Consider the following 18,642-nt stretch of genomic DNA (forward strand, 5'->3'; position numbering starts at 1 on the left):
TTTGTTCCTGCTTCTCAGTGTTTTGTATTTATTTGTTTGTTTGTTTACCCACTTATTGGTCGTTTGATCTTGCTTCTAGTGCGGCATCGTTTCTTATTTAGCAAAATGAGCATTCATGTATCGAAATGATCGCGTTGTACCATGCGTAAGGTCAGGCTTCAGAAATTAAAAAAAAAAATTCCCTCTTATGTGGAAAACGTTTGCTTCAATGTATATGCACTGAAAAATAAAGCGACTTACACTTTGAAAGCCTGGAGAGACGCTCTTTCAAGCTTCGCTTTGTGGGGCTCTTAGACCGGTACGCAACAGCTTGCCGCTTCCTGGAGGAATATAAAAGATCATTAACTGTTTCGAAAGATGCGTCTAGGAACCTAGGGCGACAAATTGCAGCAGAAAGGCAGACATCAGTTCAAATTGCGTCAGAAATCGGACAGTTATCTTTAAAACATTATTGGTTAACTCGGTCTGGAGCCGGTGGCATGTGCGCAGTTCATTACGAGCAGTATATTCCCTGGTTCAAACGCTACTGCAGCTTACTAAATAGTTGAGTTTTTATAATCCATAATGTGTTAATTTCGAGTCGAAGTGAGAGCGCTGACACCATAGTAACTGTTCGCATGTGATGCAAATGTCTGTCTGTAAGCTATTCATTATACCGATGACACAACACACATTGCCCGTATGTATTTGAATATGAAGGTTGAAGGGCACTGCATTCAATTCAAGAATGCTGCACATAAGCCTGTAGAGACCGCGAGGAATGTTCCGCATGAAAGCGTTATGAAGCAGAATTGTGGATGTCGTCGTATTCGTGTTCCGATAAATCGGTTCGTTACACAGCGTCTAGGGATTGATTTTCAATATCGATAAATAGCGCTAATTTGCATGCTAGTCCACGTGCATAATAACTGTTCATGCATAAGCACCTATTCAAGTGAAAAGTCCCAGTTTGTAATTTGTGGGCCATTAATGAGCGTCCCAATACATAGAGCTTCACGAAAGTTTGTCGAAACAGCATTTGAAGAGTACTGCAGCACACGAAGAGTGCAAAGCACACAGAATGGTGTATGGCTTTTGTAAAAAACAAATTAATAAAACTTTCTTGCCACTCTAACACCGACTCGTGGCGCGTATGGGGGTTTATCAGTACCCCAGATTATTGCAAACGAAATTGGTTTGCTATATGTTACTGTAATAAGTCTTTTAATTCATATGCTTCGTGTTACTTCGCATTACGCGCAAATGAAAGAGCCTAACCCTTACAAAAATGTATGTAGACAGTCTATAGACTGTCGAAATCCATATTTGTAACGGAAAGACCCTAAAGATACTTAATTTCTGTATGTATGGCGAGCTTTGTAAAATAAATGACTGCATTGATAATAATATCATTCATTAAATTTGCATAAATTTATGAATGTTTATGTGAGCGACGAGAATCCGTGGAGCACCCTGTATCCTCAACAGAAAGGCTAAAAAAGCATTTCTAGCTAGCTAATGGTTTCAATTTATGTTCATATGGTTTCAATTCATGTTGATCAATCGTAGCATATACTTGCCGGATGTAGTAAAACGTCAGCGCAATCGCCGCGATTATGAGGATGAGCAGAACGAGGATGGCTCCGATGACGACCCCAACACCCGCTGCACTGCTGCCACCATTGACTGCGTCAAACATCCGCAATAGTTACATAGGGTTAACTGTTAACCTCAGATTTTTTTTTTCACCGTGAACAAGGAAGGGTTAACCTCGTTAATCGTTAAATTGAGAGCATTTGATGAAATTTATTTCTTAACTATTGAAAAAAATAATAATTGGTTTTCGATCCAACTAACATCTAGAAATGACAATTATTCTTTAAAAAGAGCTTTCCTATAAATCGAGGTTTAACTGTATGAATGAAATACAAAGCGCTTACCAATGACAGGAGCTGTGAGGCGGTACCCGTAAAGCGCCTCCTGTCAGAAATAACCACAGAGTACTTGAAATATTGAACGTCAAAAAAAGATGCAATATATTAAAAAAATACTGAATGATTTCACTCTACCATATCAAGACGTGCATTGCCGTATTTGCTAGTCTTTTCTTGTTTTCCTGAAACCGCAAGTGCGTTTATCATCGTAGTTGTACACAGGTCCATCTGCCTGAATTCGGACTGTAATACACACGTGATTTACTTGAAGTAACCCACTAGGTTTGCAATTTCGTCGAGTTTACTTTAATTGCCTAGCTCGATAATGTTTTATTTTGGAAAAATAATCTCGTCATTTGTTCGTCGCCGCGGGGTCATTCCACCTAAACCGCTACGGATAATTTCATATATATTTAGGACACAATGAGCCAGATGAATGAATCTTTATTTACGAAACTCACCAGCCGTGGTTGTTTGGTATGTATATTACGACGTAATATATAAACGCAGCTTCAAATACGTGGATATTACTCAGCCTTTTATAGAGAACACGCATATCTACGCAAGTCAACATGTTGCGTCAGTTCATCAACAATGTTGCTTGGCATGGTTCGTGTGCTATGTTTTGTACCCTATATAGTAATGAAAAATGAGCATTCATGTTTATATTGCAACATTCGCTCTCATGTTGCAGTAGTCGTTCCATTCGTAGTACCGCATCCGCACCGTTCCTTGAGCCATATAAAAAGTGGGAGGCTAGTTCTCACCCCAGAAAAGTTGCTCTCGGCTAGCAGACCAAAGCGATACGCCATTGCATCAGTGAGCGGTGGATTTTCGAAGCCCCCGATGACGTCACCACCGCCGACAAGAAAGTCCACCGCTTCCTCCAATTGCTTGGGCGTCAGGTGGGCGGCGACGTAGTAGCCAAGGCGCATGTCTCGTGCTGTGCTGTAGTTTACGAGCTTGACGGGGCGAGGAATGGTTTCGCCTTCGCGCAAGACGACTAGGTAGTACCCTCTGCAAGATGAATATAAAAAACAAGCCCAGCATTCGACTATGCTATTCCGATGATGCAATCAGGAAAACAAAATGAAATCGTAGTAAAAACAAACGACTTCCTGATAACTCCAGAGAGACTGTTAAGAGCACTATAAAGTAGACATCTCGGGAGAAGCCTTTAATGAATCGTCTGCATTAATAATTTTTGCCGATAGATGCATACCACCTTATATGGACATGCTAAGGATTACAGTCGGAACGCTCCCGTCATCTCCTGCATGCTGGTCTTCGCTACAGTGACACAAACAGTTATGACCGATGGATACATGACAACACATTCCACAAGACACTTCTTCACTTCATACACAACACCGGCCTAACGGCGCACATTTAACACAAATATACCCAACAAATATTATGCCTTAAGGGCAAGTCTATGTCGCAAATAAAAAAAAAAAGATTGTACATAATGATCGAGAACGCGTCCGACATTCAGCAGGTTGTTTTTTCTGCTAGAATTATGGCACGTTTTTCAATAGTATAGCTGTAAAGGGTGATCAAAATTAGGTTTTGAAGTTTTCTAAAGATTAGACGCCGGGACGTACGTGAAGACAACCTCTTTAAATATTCATTGTGGAATAGCGTAAAAAAAAAAAAACAGGGACACAGGCTAGAGTGACGGTACAGGCACTTTGACCGTCTGTGTCCCAGTGTTAGTTTTTTTCGCTATTTCACATTGCGCTTACAACAACTAACTGTCCCCACTGCTTTTGTAAGTAAGTTATTCAGACATGGGGAGTGAAGAAAACGGGACGGGAGTTATCGCTTCTAGCTGCCGAGTTAACTAAAGTCGAATAATGAACTTTCTAGCCTTTGCAATAAGCGGGCATGTTTTCACTGACACACTATAGGCAGTCGTGTTTCTACACAGCTTCACTTAGCAATATTCTTATAGCACGCCCGTGCTCTAAGATATCTGCCTGTAAACTTTAATTGCCATTGGCATGACTCCGCAAGCAAGACGGTGACGACTGGCGCAAAGTGCACACAGTATAAAGTTTGAAACTGCTGATATAAATGTTGCCTCTTCATGTTTGTGAATGCAATATTCGAGCTAAAGTAATAGATCCAGATTCAGATTTGCACTCGTTGGTTCACATTCCTTCCACGTTAAAAAAAAAAAGCGGGGAATGATGCTTGTGTAAGGAAAAAAGCATCAACAAATGTAGCATGCCGAGGTTTCTGCAGATGCCCTGTATTAAAAAAAAATAGGCATTGCATATATATATATATATATTAAACAGAGTCGATATGAGACATATAAAAATATACATTTCTAGAAATGAGATACCTTCCTGAATCGCTTCGCTTTTTAATATTCTTAAAGAGGCCCTCCAACACTATTCAACCCCCCGTTTTTTACTGGCGGGGTGCGTAGATCGATGGTTGGAGCTAATTTTAGGATAGGTCTAAGCACCGATATCAAATTATTTAGTATTTCAATCACGCAATAAAGTAGCTACATCGCTGCTGACCGCATCAACGCGTAGTGGTGCTCGCCGGAACTATTGCGGGCGGAAATGACGACGATGCGCGCCAGCCTATGATTGGATAAATGTAACGTTAGAAGTGATCGTGGCGTGGCATCAAAGTTGAAATTACTATTCAGTGTCGTTTTTTTTTTTCTGGGCTTTTTCAGTGACTCCAAATAGACGGCATCGCAAAAAAAAGAAAGAACACAACCACAAAGCACGACAGAGGTGCTGGCTGCGATTTCGGCTGTGGTTTTTTTGCTTTCGCCGGTAGGATGTCCACTCGAAACGCTTCTCCTACTTCGCTCTTTTTTGCGTCTGTACGTTTGCGAGCTGCCTCTTTCCGCACGTGCAGTAGGCTCTTGATTGTTGTTGAAGCGGTGCGTGACTTTGTTGAATGACCCTGTAATTCGTCAGACTGCTCACCGAACAACTCGCGTAGGGGCGACCGTGTTTCACCGGACTTGCCACTCAACAAGTTCTCTTAAGGCCTGAACACACCTAGGTGTTGCAGCGTATCAGCGCGTGACCTTGTGACGCGGTGCCGCGCCCTCTCCCTATGGGAAGGGAGGGCGCGGCACCGCGTTATGGAAAGAGGGGGCGCGCGGCTACGCGAAGCTGCGTGCCCTCACTCTCCATATGAAGAGGGAGCGGCGCCACGTCAAAAAGTCACGCGCACTGACACGCTGCAACGCGTACGTGTGTTCAGGCCTTTATCGAAGCGGCCTCGCTTCGAAGCAGTGGCGCTCACTCAAGTTCTGACAAGTCAGGCGTCAGGCACCACATTTGTTACTATGGCAACGACGTAAACAATACGTTGGAACGGACAACCTACAATGGTGTGCGAGCTTCCCCTACGTAAGAGCTTTGAGTTCATTTCATTGGGGCACTCTGAAACGCCACAAGGCGAGTGAAATGCGGTCATGTGACCCCAAGGAAATCAAGTTGAGGATATGCACTTTTTTCTTGTATTTTGAATTTTCTAGATACAATAACTTCGGACTGCGTGCCGCTATCGCTGCCGTTCTTGGTGCACTAACCAGTCCGTTATTGAGTCTACGCAACCCACGAGTAAAAAATGGGGCGTTGAAGAGTGTTAGAGGGCGCCTTTAAGTTATGCACAACACACTAAATAGCGTCAGTTGCTTCGTAGAATGGCAAAAAAAAAAGAAAAGGATTATGAGTTTGGTCGTCCTCAGCTAGGCAGCTTCGAAAAAATTGAAGGACGTTTTGTAAATTGCAGAGTGTGTTCGGCGAAAGCATGTGGCCATTCGACTGACTGTGCCATGGTATCGGTGGAATTCGCATTCTTGGCTGTTGCGCGTTGACGGACGGACGCCGCCGCTGGACGCCGCCGCCCCGTTGTGCGCGTCGGAAGGAGCAACGCGCAACTGTTGCTATGCACCGCTGTGCCATCGCGTGATTGCTAAGAGAGTGGGAGGGGGAGAGGCCACAGCTGGCACCGTGCCATGGCACGGACGGACGCCGCGAGTAAAGGCCGAGACAGACGGTACGGTTTTCCATCCGATGCGATGTCCGGCGCGGCGATCCGGCAGCCGGCATGGTGACGTTTCGTGACGTTTCGTCGCATCGGATCTCCGCATCGCATGTCCGGCGTGTATCTAACCGGGCAGATATTTTCGCCGCCGCATCGGACCGTCGGAAGGCCGCAGCCAATGCCAGCTCGGGAGACGCGTGTCGTCACGCCGCTGATAGCGCCCTCTCCATGTCGCCGCTCCGGTCACCGTGGCCAAGGCGCGTCGGTGGAGTCGAGCCTCGGAGCATTTGCCAACATTGCCACCCTCGGCGGCGTGATAAACATCGAGTACATTTTGTTTGTGACGTCAAATAATCCCTGATTGAATAAAGCGATGTTTGAAGCGTGCCATTTCTGCAAGACAGTGCCCGTTTCCAAACCACTAGCGAGAGCTCGAGCAGCGATGCAAGGCCATTTCGCAGGTAAACACAGCGACACCGTCGTCTCGGCGAGCCAGCTCGCTTCGCTTCCACCTTTTATTTATTTTATTTATTTATTGGTGAAACCTACATCGCCCAAGTGGGCATTATTGCAGGGGGGTTAGAAAGGAAAAACACAGTTTTACAGTAAAAAATGGCACACATTTGCGCAGAAATGCCTGCGTATTCACGAAAAGCACACATCTTGTAGTGATGAACAAAAAGCATCGGCTCGGAGATCAACAACACACGCATCCAACTTATTCCATTCACGAGTAGTGAAAGGAAAAAAAGAGTTAGCGAAGACACCGGTACGACAGCTGATCTTGCCGATTTTTTTTGAATGATCATTTCTATGTGACACGTAGTATGGTCTCATCATGTATAAGCTCTTGTTGATGCGAATTTCATTACAAAAGATCGAATGGAAAAACTTTAATCGCAAGAATTTTCTGCGCTGCTCAAGAAGTTTCCATCCTAAGTTGCCTTTAATACAGGTAACACTGGAGTTAAAGTTATAATTGTCGCTGACAAAGCGTGCAGCGCGGTTTTGTATGCGTTCAAGTTTATAGATTAGAGTTTGACCATGAGGATCCCATACTGGACAGGCATATTCAAGGATAGGTCGGACATTTGTAACATACAAAGCTTCTTTCAGATTTTTTGGGGCAGACTTGAAATTGCGTTTAATAAAGTTTAACACACCGTTGGCTTTGCCAGTTACGTAACCTATATGCTTATTCCAAGATAAATCGGCAGAAAAGTATACACCAAGGTATTTAAAATGTTCAACACGGTCCAGTTGTGCTCCTGACAAGCTGTAGGATGAGTGAAAAGGTTTGCGTTTTCTGGTAAAACTAAGAAAACAACACTTTTTTACATTCAAACACATTTTCCATTTCTCACACAACCTCACCACAGTGTCAAGATCACGTTGTAAAGCACAAACGTCGTAAGCACAAACACAAGCACAAGCTCTTCACATCGATGACGTCAAGAAAGTTAATGGCGTGTGCTAACGCGTTACATGCGAGTACAAAGCTTAATCATGTTGGCAAAAACAAGCGCTCTATGACGAGCTCACGTGTGATCGCGAACGGCGTAGGCGACGGCCGACGTCCGCCATGATAGGCCTACACTCTCAGGGTCGTGAGTGACGACGAGCTGTTGCGTCGGCACAGGATAGCGCGCACTTACAGCGGGGACAAAGGGAGAAGAACACGACAACACAAGCGCTAACTTTCAACTAAAGTTTATTCAAGGAAAAAACGCCAGGCCTGCGCTGAAACAGCAGCACAGTCACAGCGAAAGCTGGAAGAGCGGCGTTTCTAGAGCCCGTTAAGCTCTCTTGGGGCTACAATACAAGTACACTAGAAAGGTACCCACTACGCCATAAATCACAATTTTTGTGAAGTTGGGAAGCACCTAATAAGCCATTATTCGTCATTCTGTGGAGAAGCGAGGCACCAGCTACACGTCTGTAAGGCATTATGTGGACTTTGTTGACGCGACGACTGATGACGATGAAGAATTATGGCTCAGCCCTTTGTAATGGGTTGGAATCTTTAAACAGCGCACCAGTTATGAAATTTTCATTGGGTGACGCCCGGTCGCTATTTCCCTCTCCCGTCATGCTGTATAACATACGTTGACGTGGGAGAGAGACGAGGGGGGGGGGCAAGGACTTTACTGAGACCTCGAGGAAATGTATCATGCGCTTATGGGCTTCCTTGGCAACCAATACAAGTGCACTTGCGAGGAACCCACTACGCTATAAATCAATGTAATTTTTGGGAAGTAGGGTAGCAGGCACTCTGCCATTTTTCGTCATTCTACGGACAGCGTTGGTACCTGCTAAACCCATGTAAGGCATTATGCGCACTTTGTTGATATACTGTGCCTGATGACGATGAAGAAATATGGCGGAGCCCTTTGTAATGGGTTCGAAGCATTCAACTACCTACTCGTTGCGCAATTCGCAATGTGTGACGCCTGGTTACAGAATTCGCGTTGTGCCACGCTTGGTGCTTATTTTTCTCTTCTACCACGCTATATCGCATATGCTAATGTGGTTCCTTCCCGACATGAAGCCTGTATAGGACCTTTTTGCAAAGCAGCTTCAAGCACCGGCATGGCTCAGAGGTTGAATACTGGGCTCCCACGCAGAGGGCCCAGGTTCGAACCTCGTTCCATCCTGGAATTTTTTTCTTATTTCGAGCGATACTGGTTACGGACACCGGCGGCGGCGGCGGCGGACAACTACGGCGCCAAAAACGGCCGGTGAAATGATCTCATAACAGCTTTCGCTTGTAAAACGGAAGAGAAGGTCCCCGTTGTAAGTGCGCCCTATCCTGTGACGATGAATACATACCAACTCGCCCAGTTTTCTGCTTTGTTATGAGCTGTTGCGATGTGCTTGTCGTTCGCGAAGGCGTAGTTTTAGTGACTATTTTCAAATAGAACGGAGCGTGGCTGTGCAAAGTTGTTTGTGTTGTGCTTCATTACGGGGATACGAAGTCCTCCGAGCGTGCATGCCGAGGCGCCGTATGTGGGCGGAGTCTACAGCTGCTTGCTCGTTCGCCCCGTGGGCACTGAATCGCCGTACGCCGCATGCATGCCGGACATCCGACGCCGCACGCCGGATCGGAGGCAATATCGTACCGTCTATTTCGCGCTTAAGAGACATTAAAGGCTTTCGCCTTAATGCTTGGCGTCTAAGCGTCGGGCAAAGCTAGCTGGCACACTGGATACTACGTGAGGCTGTTATTCGAAATAAGACAAAATTACTTTTGTGCTACTCACGTGATTGGCCCCTTCTTAAAGTCCACCGGGTACAGCATTATGCTAACTGTATTATTGACAATTGCTCCCACCCTGGGTTCAACCTGGACTTCAGGAACTGAAAGAAGAGAGAATAATATCAATGTGCAAGCCAGCGATCTCACAATTATACAGCGCTGTTTCTAAATTACGCGGATTATTATTAATGTAAGCAAACATTCAGTCATTGTTTGAATTTATGTTCAGATTCATCCATTCCTGAAGCACATGGGAATGAATAGTCGTGCAGAGAAAGAAAGACAAAAGAAAGTAAGGGATGTAAACCAGGTTGCACCCGAATAGCTACCCTACACGGGCAGATGGGTAATGGGCAGGGAAAGAGTAAAGACACCGTGACGTAAAGGGAAAACAACCGATACGCACGCACGCATGCCAGCGTTGACCGCGAATACACTGAAGGTCACAAACTGCTAACTGTTTCAGAGTACGGTTGCTCTGCGATTGTCTTAGCTGAAGTAGACCGGAATCCATTACGCTAATGAATGCATGCAACAGATGCACGTACGAAACATGCTGACTGGCAAAGCAAAATAGTAAAGAGCTATTCAACGATACACTGAAAAAAAAAAAAAAAAAACGTCACAAGCAAACTCTGCTTATGCGCGTTAATCCTCATAAGTTCACCAACTGTGCTCCGATTACTAAATGTTACGACATTTTCTGAAACTATTTGATTTAATAAGTATTTAATTAGTAAGGAATGCCACTGACGTACGTTTGATTAAAAATGCTGTGTGTTTTTTTGCCTAGGGACTATCAGGAAAAAATAAATTGGTCTGAAAATTGGCTGGTGCTCGACTGCTTACCTGAAAGTCACGGGTTCGATTCTGCCCGCGGCTTGAACCCGCGGCTTGATGTTAGTGCCCTTGACAGAACACCTGATTGTCCAATTTCTCGAGCCCTCTCCTCCACTATGGCGTGCTCATAATGATGTAGTGGTTTTATGACGTAAAACCTCAATTATTTGCTATTATTATTATTATTATTATTATTATTATTATTATTATTATTATTATTATTATTATTATTATTATTATATTATTATTATTATTATTATTATTGTTGTTGTTGTTATTAAAGATCGGAAGTTTCTGTTACTATTACTAAGGCAGTACTGCGTCGTTTTACATGTAAACCGACAAGGCGCAATAAGAATTCGTTCTTTCTTCCTAATATTATCTATTATACCTCTTTCCAAACCCCGAATCTAGGGTAGCCAACTGGGTCAAAAGTTGGTTAAACTCCCTGCCTTCGCTCTTCGTTTCTCTCTCTGTCCCAGCTGCGACATCACCAGAGCTTAACAGGCTGTTTTACATCGGGGCTGACTCCTTTAAAATGCACGTATTATGCGAAAACACCTTCAAGTCAAAACTGCAGCATCGATTTGTAGAATATTTATTGAATGACAAGTGATGTAGAAATTTATCCGTCATTAGGCGTAAGGTGTATTATGTTCTAATTCTACATACAAAGGAAATTTCGCCATTTTTAGACGTGCGTCAGCTATGATATCTTAAGGTGACATAATTGTTATATGAGTACACAATTTACGGGATGTTATAATATTTATAGAAGATTTGAAAAAAAAAGAAGTGACACTTGAAAATCGTTCGCATCGTGTAAGGTCTCTCTAGTACAAAGAACTGTCGGTTTCTCTGCACAACCTGTAATTTGAATTTTGTAGAACTGCGATATCTTTCGGTTATTAACCTGCAGAGGAGAGCTTTTAGCGCGCGCGCGCGCGCGCGCACGCACACACACGCACACGCACACGCACACACACACACACACACACACCACACACACACACACACACACACACACACACACACACACACACACACACACACACGCACACGCACGCACACGCACGCACACACACGCACACGCACGCACACGCACACGCACACGCGCACGCGCACACACACACACACACACACACACACACACACACACACACACACACACACACACACACACACACACACACACACACAACCGTTTACCACGGGCCGATGGTGCACGGGTATGCGCCGCAGAGGATTGACAGCAATCGCATGAATTGAGACACAGGCCCACACAAACATATAAACACGCACATACCCGCGCGCACGTGCGTGCGTGAGAGAACAATAAGCGCCGAGTTGTACTTCACGTTGGCTAGTCACAATCATGTAATATGAACAGACAACAAGATTGAAAAAAGGAGTAAGCAAATTCATTCATTTGATTTTACATAACTCAAACAAAGATAAAGAAAATGAAAGCAAGCCGAAAATCAAGCAATGTTGTCGCATTACACGTGCAATATCTTACCATTGGGCTAGCACGTTGTCGCTTTCCCCTCCACTTTTCGGGTGGCACGCCATTTCAAGAATCTCAACAATAAAATTGAAGTCACGCGACCTATGTAGATGATGAAGTCTCCATTTCATGCAAAAGTCATCGCGCCACGTATTCTTAAGTCTTTACTACGTGGTATAATAATGTAAGGCGTAAATTGCATTTGACAGGCATTTAAAGAAAGCTTAGAACGACGTTGGGTTTTCTTCTGAGCCGAGGAGTGCAATCTCCAGCGGAAAGCTACAGGGGAGAAAAGAGCGCTAGATCGAGGCAGGACACAAGACGAAGAAGGCACGACAACAGCGCTGCTGATAGCGCTGTTGTCGTGCCTTCTTCGTCTTGTGTCCTGTCTCAATTTCGTGCTGTCTTCTCCCCTGTTTAACCATGAGCCAACTAGCCCAAGCCTCGACCATAGTAAGGAAAGCTACAGCTAACGCTTCGCATTTCGGACATCACATCGCATTTGTAACATTCTTGCGGAGGTTCAAAGTTGCCACGGAATTCGACTGCTTGGGAGAAACTCTGGCCAGCACAGACTTTGTCCTATTTGTAGTTTACTACTTACCGTTCAGTTTACAGTACCGGTACACTTTGTACCGTTTACCTTTACCTTTACCGTTTACTACTTGCCATTTAAGTTTACGACTTAGGGTTTTATTCATGACGCAGGAATGCCTGTGTTTAGCCTATTTTAGTGCAAATCATCTTCGAGTTTTCTTCGAGGAACTCACGCGTTGTTGTACTCACTCGAAGCCTTCGTGCTGAAGTTGTCGCAGATGGCCTCTCCGAATCCAGCACTTGTTTTCGCTTGAACGCAGACCAAGTACGTTGACCCCGGAAACAGGCCACGCAGGTAAAACTCCGGCGAGTCTGAGCTGTTCAGCAAGACGGACCTGGGCTGCCACGATTTAGCCAGCGTCGCATCAAATGTGTGGGATATAGAAGAGTTCAACTGCGCAAGAAAGAAGACATAGTGTTGCGGAGGACGATTGCAAATTCAACGCTGCGGCTGATCTGTCTCTTTAAGCGGAAAGTACGCCTGACGTTGGTTAAATAATTTGTGGGGCCATTTCTAAGTACGCTAAAGCGAGAAGAGCGTTTGACATGGGTCAATTTTACCAGAATATTTGAAACTGGGATGCCTCTCGCCTGTCCTATTGTGTTAGCACAGATTCAAAGTGATGTATACATTACCGGAATGCGTAGCAATGCCGCGAAAAATAATACCACCAGAACATAAAATATTATATTAGCTACTCAATAAATATCAACTCATGTTTTCCTAACGGCGACTGTAATAGATTAAAACAAAAAAATTGCTCGAGTCTGAAGGATTTATTTTTATTATGTGAACACTCGATGAATTCAGCGGGTAACTTGAGGCCGATTCTTTGAATCAATAACAAGGTCATCCACTCTGTCATTTCCGAACTTTGGCTATGAACGGTACAAACCGTGCAGCAAGGTTTATTAGCGGATCGAAACTGCTTTTCCTAAAGTTAACGCGTGATAGACATAACCTTGCTTGCATACCGCAGGCAGTGACTGCAGTGTTCAAAACCAAACTTAATGATGAAGTATCTGTAATTTTATTAAATCTGGTTCGTAATGTGACCAATTTCGCAATTATATTTATTTTCTTGCTACCTCGTCATCATTAAATTTCGTAAGAAAGAAATGTTTTATACATGGGCATAAGAGCATGCGTTAAGATTTCGTTTTTTTTTTCATCCTAACATCTATTATTGCGACTGACTCAACAGGAAAAATTTGTGGATGTACATGAGATGGCAAGAATCTTAGCTACAGTGCTAGCAATCGCACGAATGTAGATGTAGTTTTATTAAATGCGAAGCATTTCTTGGTGAACCCTAGACATTTTCAGCGTTTCCATCCATCCATCCATCCATCCATCCATCCATCCATCCATCCATCCATCCATCCATCCATCCATCCATCCATCCATCCATCCATCCATCCATCCATCCATCCATCCATCCATCCATCCATCCATCCATCCATCCATCCATCCATCCGTCCGTCCGTCCGTCCGTCCGTCCGTCCGTCCATCCATCCATCCATCCATCCATCCGTCCATCCATCCATCCAGCTGCTTACGTCTGGGTGCTCTCGAGATCTGCTCCTTAACTAGGTGTAGAACAATATTGGCATGGGATGGTAAGATGATTTCACGAATATTACTGTCGGGTCATGACATCAATAACGTGAAAATCTTGTCGAGCACGTCGTGAAACCCTTTCCTCTGGACACGTGTGGCACATACCCGTTTACCACGGGCCGCGGTGTACGGGTATCCGCCACAGGTGACTGACAGTTGATATCTACCAAGCAACGGCGACAGCAGACATTGGTAATTTAAATGCGAGAGCGTTAAGAAAAACCGCCATCGGCAGCGTTGACCCAACGAATGAAAAGAATAAAAAAAATACGCCATATCCACGAAGTGAATGATGATTGAGGAGCTGGCTCGGAGATTGATCGGGTAACCGTGAATGCTCCATACAATTGCTCTACTATCATATAAGACGTCACACGTTTTTATAGCAGCGACTGTGGTCAGGTTGCTGTAGAACCACAAGCGGTCGCAGAGCTTGCAGCTGTGGCCGAACGTATGATCGAGGAAATGGAGGAAATGTAGTTTTGCTTGCGTTAATGTCATCATCAAGGCGCTCAAAGAGCAAGAGGAAGAAGCCCTCTCTTTCGCGCGAGCGCGCGCATGCTACAGTTGGCTATGCTATTTCTGGTTTAGCCTGCAATGAATATCATCATCAAGGCGCTCGAAGAATAAGAGTAAGAAGACTTCCCTTTCACGAGAGCTGCGCCTGTAGCGGTCGCCTATGGAACTAAGGTTACGCTTACGACGCGGGACATTGCCCCAGCTTAAGAACCTGGCGAGCCAGCTCCTCAATTTATGACCCCAGCAGGAATCGAACCCAAGCATTCTGCGCGGCCATCAGGTATTCTAACACAGAGCCATGCCAGGTCTATGAACTGTTTTGGAAAAAAATAGCCCTTCGCAGGCGTAATGTCGGTGCAACGTCGATTGTGGTTGTGGTGCTGCCTATATAGTTTTACAATAAGCAATGAACACTACATATGTAGTTCTACGATACAGTCGTCACATCGTATTAACGTCTGAGGTTTCAGTGTTTGCTCCGCTTTTATAGCAGTCTAATGATCATTAAATTTCTATTCCTATGATTCAGCAAGCTATATTCAAGCATTGCTCGACGCCGGAGGAAATCATTTTCGAAAGTTAAATTTGACATTCACATAATTGCACCGTAAAGTGCACTTAGTTTCGATAGTACTGACGTATGTACTCTACCGTGAGGGCTGATGTTACGTCGCACCATAAGTTATCCTTTAAACGCCCCTGTTGTCGATGTGCCTGGTAAGCCCACGATGTGCACTCAGCTACTACACTTACAAAAATACGTCGATCCACCTTGTAACACCTGGCTCAAAGCTGTAAAATGCAGCATAGAAGAATTCGCTGACTGCTTCGCATGAAACCGATTCGCACAACGCACAGGATCTGTCGAATGTTCGGTCTTACCTTATAACCTCTCAGGACGCCGTTCTTGCGGATAGGCGGGTCCCATTGGATCTTCAGACTGTCCTCCGTCTGCTCCGACGACGTAATGCTTTCGGGAGCATCTGGCACTGTTGATCAATGACACCCACGTTATGATTATTTAGAAATATCAAATTTAGTGGTAAAACGCAGCCAGTGGCTAACATGCAACGCCATTTTATATTGGCTCCCAAGTCGCACCTTGCGATTTAGATTACCTTACACATATACATCATTAGTACGTCGGAGAGATCTGAATGCCTAGTTGCAGAACCGACCATGGCAGCTTCGCAGGTAGGTGTCGCAGTGGTAATCTCAAGGATGCGGGTTTGATTCCCAGCCATAGAGGCCCCATTCGATTGAGGCAAATCGCAATAACATTTGTGTATTTAGATACAGGTTTGTACTTCATGTTTGTAAAATTATTCCGCAGCGGCGCACTATGGTGTGCTTTATAATTACACATGGCTTGGAACGTAAGATCTCAGATAGTAATTATTAGATGCGAAGCAATATTTACTTCAGTGTCAGCAGTTATTGACCACCTTACTGTTTAACTTTGTCACTTGTGGTTGAACTGAGGCGAAATGGTGATTTTTTATGTTACAAACGAAAAAAAAAATAATTCTTGGCTTTTAATGGCCATCACGATATGATTATGAGACACGCTGTGCCCAATGGGGATGACTCCGCGTTAATGTGGACCATCTGGGGCTTATTCCTCGCACCTATATATATGCAACTGATCGTTGTTTGCAATTCGTGCTTATCTAAATGTGGCATCGTGGCCGGAAATTGAGCCCGCGTCCTTAAATTGAGCAGCGCTAGACGTTATGAAAGATATTATGAAAAGTTATAGAACCGGCCAATAATTTTTCACCACGACAAGGGTAGTTATTCACAAATCCATGGCTTTATTCTTAGCTGCCAGGCGCACACCGTTATTTTCAGAGCTTAACGTGAAAAACTAAACAATTTTATTTCAGCAAAAGTTCTACGAGTTTTTCAGCCATGTTTATTCGCATATATGCGCCAGCACATTCTTACCATAACCAAAAGAAGTGTGTTGCTTTACACCACATTTCGTTTTGCAAATCTGTCTCAGCTTTAAGTCCACTACATAACTACGTTGACTACAAAACGCCGCTTATCGCAAATGTGTGCACAGCACCAGCAAAACGGCAAGGATGAGCAAAACTAGTCAAGCATAGTGGAGCGACTCATTTGCACTGCGCGTAATAAATGTACTTTCATATTTTTTTCTAAGTTTATATGCAATGTAATATGCCTTACCCATTTCTCTCGTCTCCACTTCCACTTCAAGAGAGTATGGTGAATAGCCAGTATTAATATTCTTCGCGCGTACCTAAACAGAGAAGTATACACCAAATCGTTATCAGGGTAGCGATCGTACCCTGCATGAATATGTTGAATCTACGTTTCATTTTGTGGCTGCAATCGCAATAGAATATATATTTTAAAAAATAGGATCTCTTTCCATATCAAGAAAATGGGGGCAACGGAAGCTTGGTGGGTGCGTGCGTGACGTACAACTTTTCTTTATTTCTTTCTATCGCTTTGCTCAGTGCTCCATCATTATCTTTTCCTTCTTTCATACTTACTTTTTTTCCTTCTTTTACCTACACTCACGCGCTTAGCAGCGCAACACTTATGTTGCTACAGGCAACAGCGACGGCCATGCGAGAAACAGTGGAATGCAACAATGAAAGGCAATGAATTGTGGCAATGTCAAATGACATGTCACCTCAATAAAACATCAGATTTCCGCATCACAAACGGCTGCTCACATGTAAGTCCACGATCCAGAGAGCATCCATCATTGGAAAACGGCGCATAGAAATACGCATGCGAACGGCACAATTTCTAGGGCCGTGTTTGCGTACACCCGCATTTTTGTACACTCGCCGGCGCCGGGCTTTTCGCGAACTACGGCGCCACCGCCACTGTAAGCTGTAACTCATAATAGCTTTGTCTAAAAATCAGTGCAATGTTTTATTTTGGCTATCGAAACCTACGCTTGGTCTGTCCTTATGATGATGATTGTACAATTGCTTACCTTCGAAATCTAAAGGTCCTATAATTACTGGGTGTACCTGGTATATATACGGAGGATGGGAATCGAAATAAACCTTCTGTCTTGAAATCTTACGCTCAATACGTTCATGTTTTTTTTAAGTAAATATTGAGATTAAAAGCGTTTAGTACTTTGATTGAGACATAGCTCACAAACAGCAGCCAACTTTCAAGAACAACACATTGGATTACAGCTGCCCTTATCAGCAACTTTGCTCTTGGGCACTTCGTATACTTGGAAAGCTTGTCTCCTTAAACATTCTAAAAAAAACAAACAGCCCTGTGGCGTTTTTTCACCATGAGACTTCCAAGATTAAGAGCGTTCAACGAAGCTTACCGAAACTTAGCGTATTAGGTTGTCGTGGTCTGAACTTATCACAAACAGAATTGATTTCTTGTAATAGTTGCACCAACATCGACTGTAAAGTAAAACCAGCGTAACATTGAAAATATTACCCAAATACTTTTATGGGGGGTCTTCCTGGTCATACGTCTACACACCGAGCGGTAGTCCTAAATCACGTTCCTGTTTTCGATACGCTTCTTTCCCAGAGATAAACTTTCAATAGATTATCTGCTAGGTCCTTTTGAGCAATCTCCTTTCCGAGCTGCTATTTTCAATTTAAAATTGAAAAGCGAACACAAATTGACCGGCGGAATTTCGCGGCCGTATAATGTTACCTTTTTTTCTTTTGGTGATTTGAGTGTCGTGACACTATGAATCGATATTTGAATTACCAGTGTAATGATGGAGATAATACTTCAATCTACCTTCCTCCCATTTTGATGCAGAAAGGAGAGGAATGCATTAACAGACACCACACACCACACAGGAGGACAAAGGGCGCTTGTTGTTTGCTTACTGTGTCCGTGTTTCTTAGTGCTCCGTCCCCCCCCCCCCCGCTCCCCTTCCAGCATCAAGATCAGCACACACCGACTAGGCCAAATGTCCGTTTTGCTGCCTTCCTAACACAACAAACAGTGACTTCGCTGCACGCGTTTATTGAACCCCATAAAAAATTGATGTTGCTTGTGGAACAAAAGAAAATGGTGGTATGTTACGCTCTCCGTAATATTTGAAGGCTATAGCCTGCCGCACACCTGCTAATGCTTTAAGTTATACTACCAGGGACCAGACTTCCTGCTAGTCATTACGAGCCGCAGTGTGGAGACACGCATTAAAATACCTTGAGCGCAAATCCTAAATGGTTCAACTACCCTGTGAAAGTTTTTTGCGTAGCTGATAATTCAGTCCAGAGATTCTTGATTCGAAACTTACAGTAAGAATAATATGCAGTGACTAAACTATACACAACTGTTCAAATCATTTGGACGCGGAAGCGCTTCTTGGCTAAGTTAAAGAAAG

The 18,642-nt window shown here is 44.0% G+C and overlaps 1 protein-coding gene across 1 annotated transcript in view; it reads right to left on the reverse strand.

Annotated features, from left to right (window-relative positions):
- The window catches only part of LOC119405297 (receptor-type tyrosine-protein phosphatase kappa), a 227,174-nt gene that overhangs the window by 115,278 nt on the left and 93,254 nt on the right, over window positions 1–18,642 (reverse strand). The window contains exons 19-26 of the mRNA XM_049419250.1: window positions 16,476–16,548; window positions 15,165–15,271; window positions 12,332–12,536; window positions 9,203–9,299; window positions 2,681–2,930; window positions 1,920–1,959; window positions 1,556–1,665; window positions 241–316 (exon numbers count right to left, since the gene is read on the reverse strand). Coding sequence (XP_049275207.1) covers window positions 241–316; window positions 1,556–1,665; window positions 1,920–1,959; window positions 2,681–2,930; window positions 9,203–9,299; window positions 12,332–12,536; window positions 15,165–15,271; window positions 16,476–16,548 — 958 coding nt within the window. The remainder of the gene's footprint in view (window positions 1–240; window positions 317–1,555; window positions 1,666–1,919; window positions 1,960–2,680; window positions 2,931–9,202; window positions 9,300–12,331; window positions 12,537–15,164; window positions 15,272–16,475; window positions 16,549–18,642) is intronic.

The sequence above is a fragment of the Rhipicephalus sanguineus genome, chromosome 9 (genome assembly GCF_013339695.2).
Source record: "Rhipicephalus sanguineus isolate Rsan-2018 chromosome 9, BIME_Rsan_1.4, whole genome shotgun sequence".
NCBI lineage: Eukaryota > Metazoa > Arthropoda > Arachnida > Ixodida > Ixodidae > Rhipicephalus > Rhipicephalus sanguineus.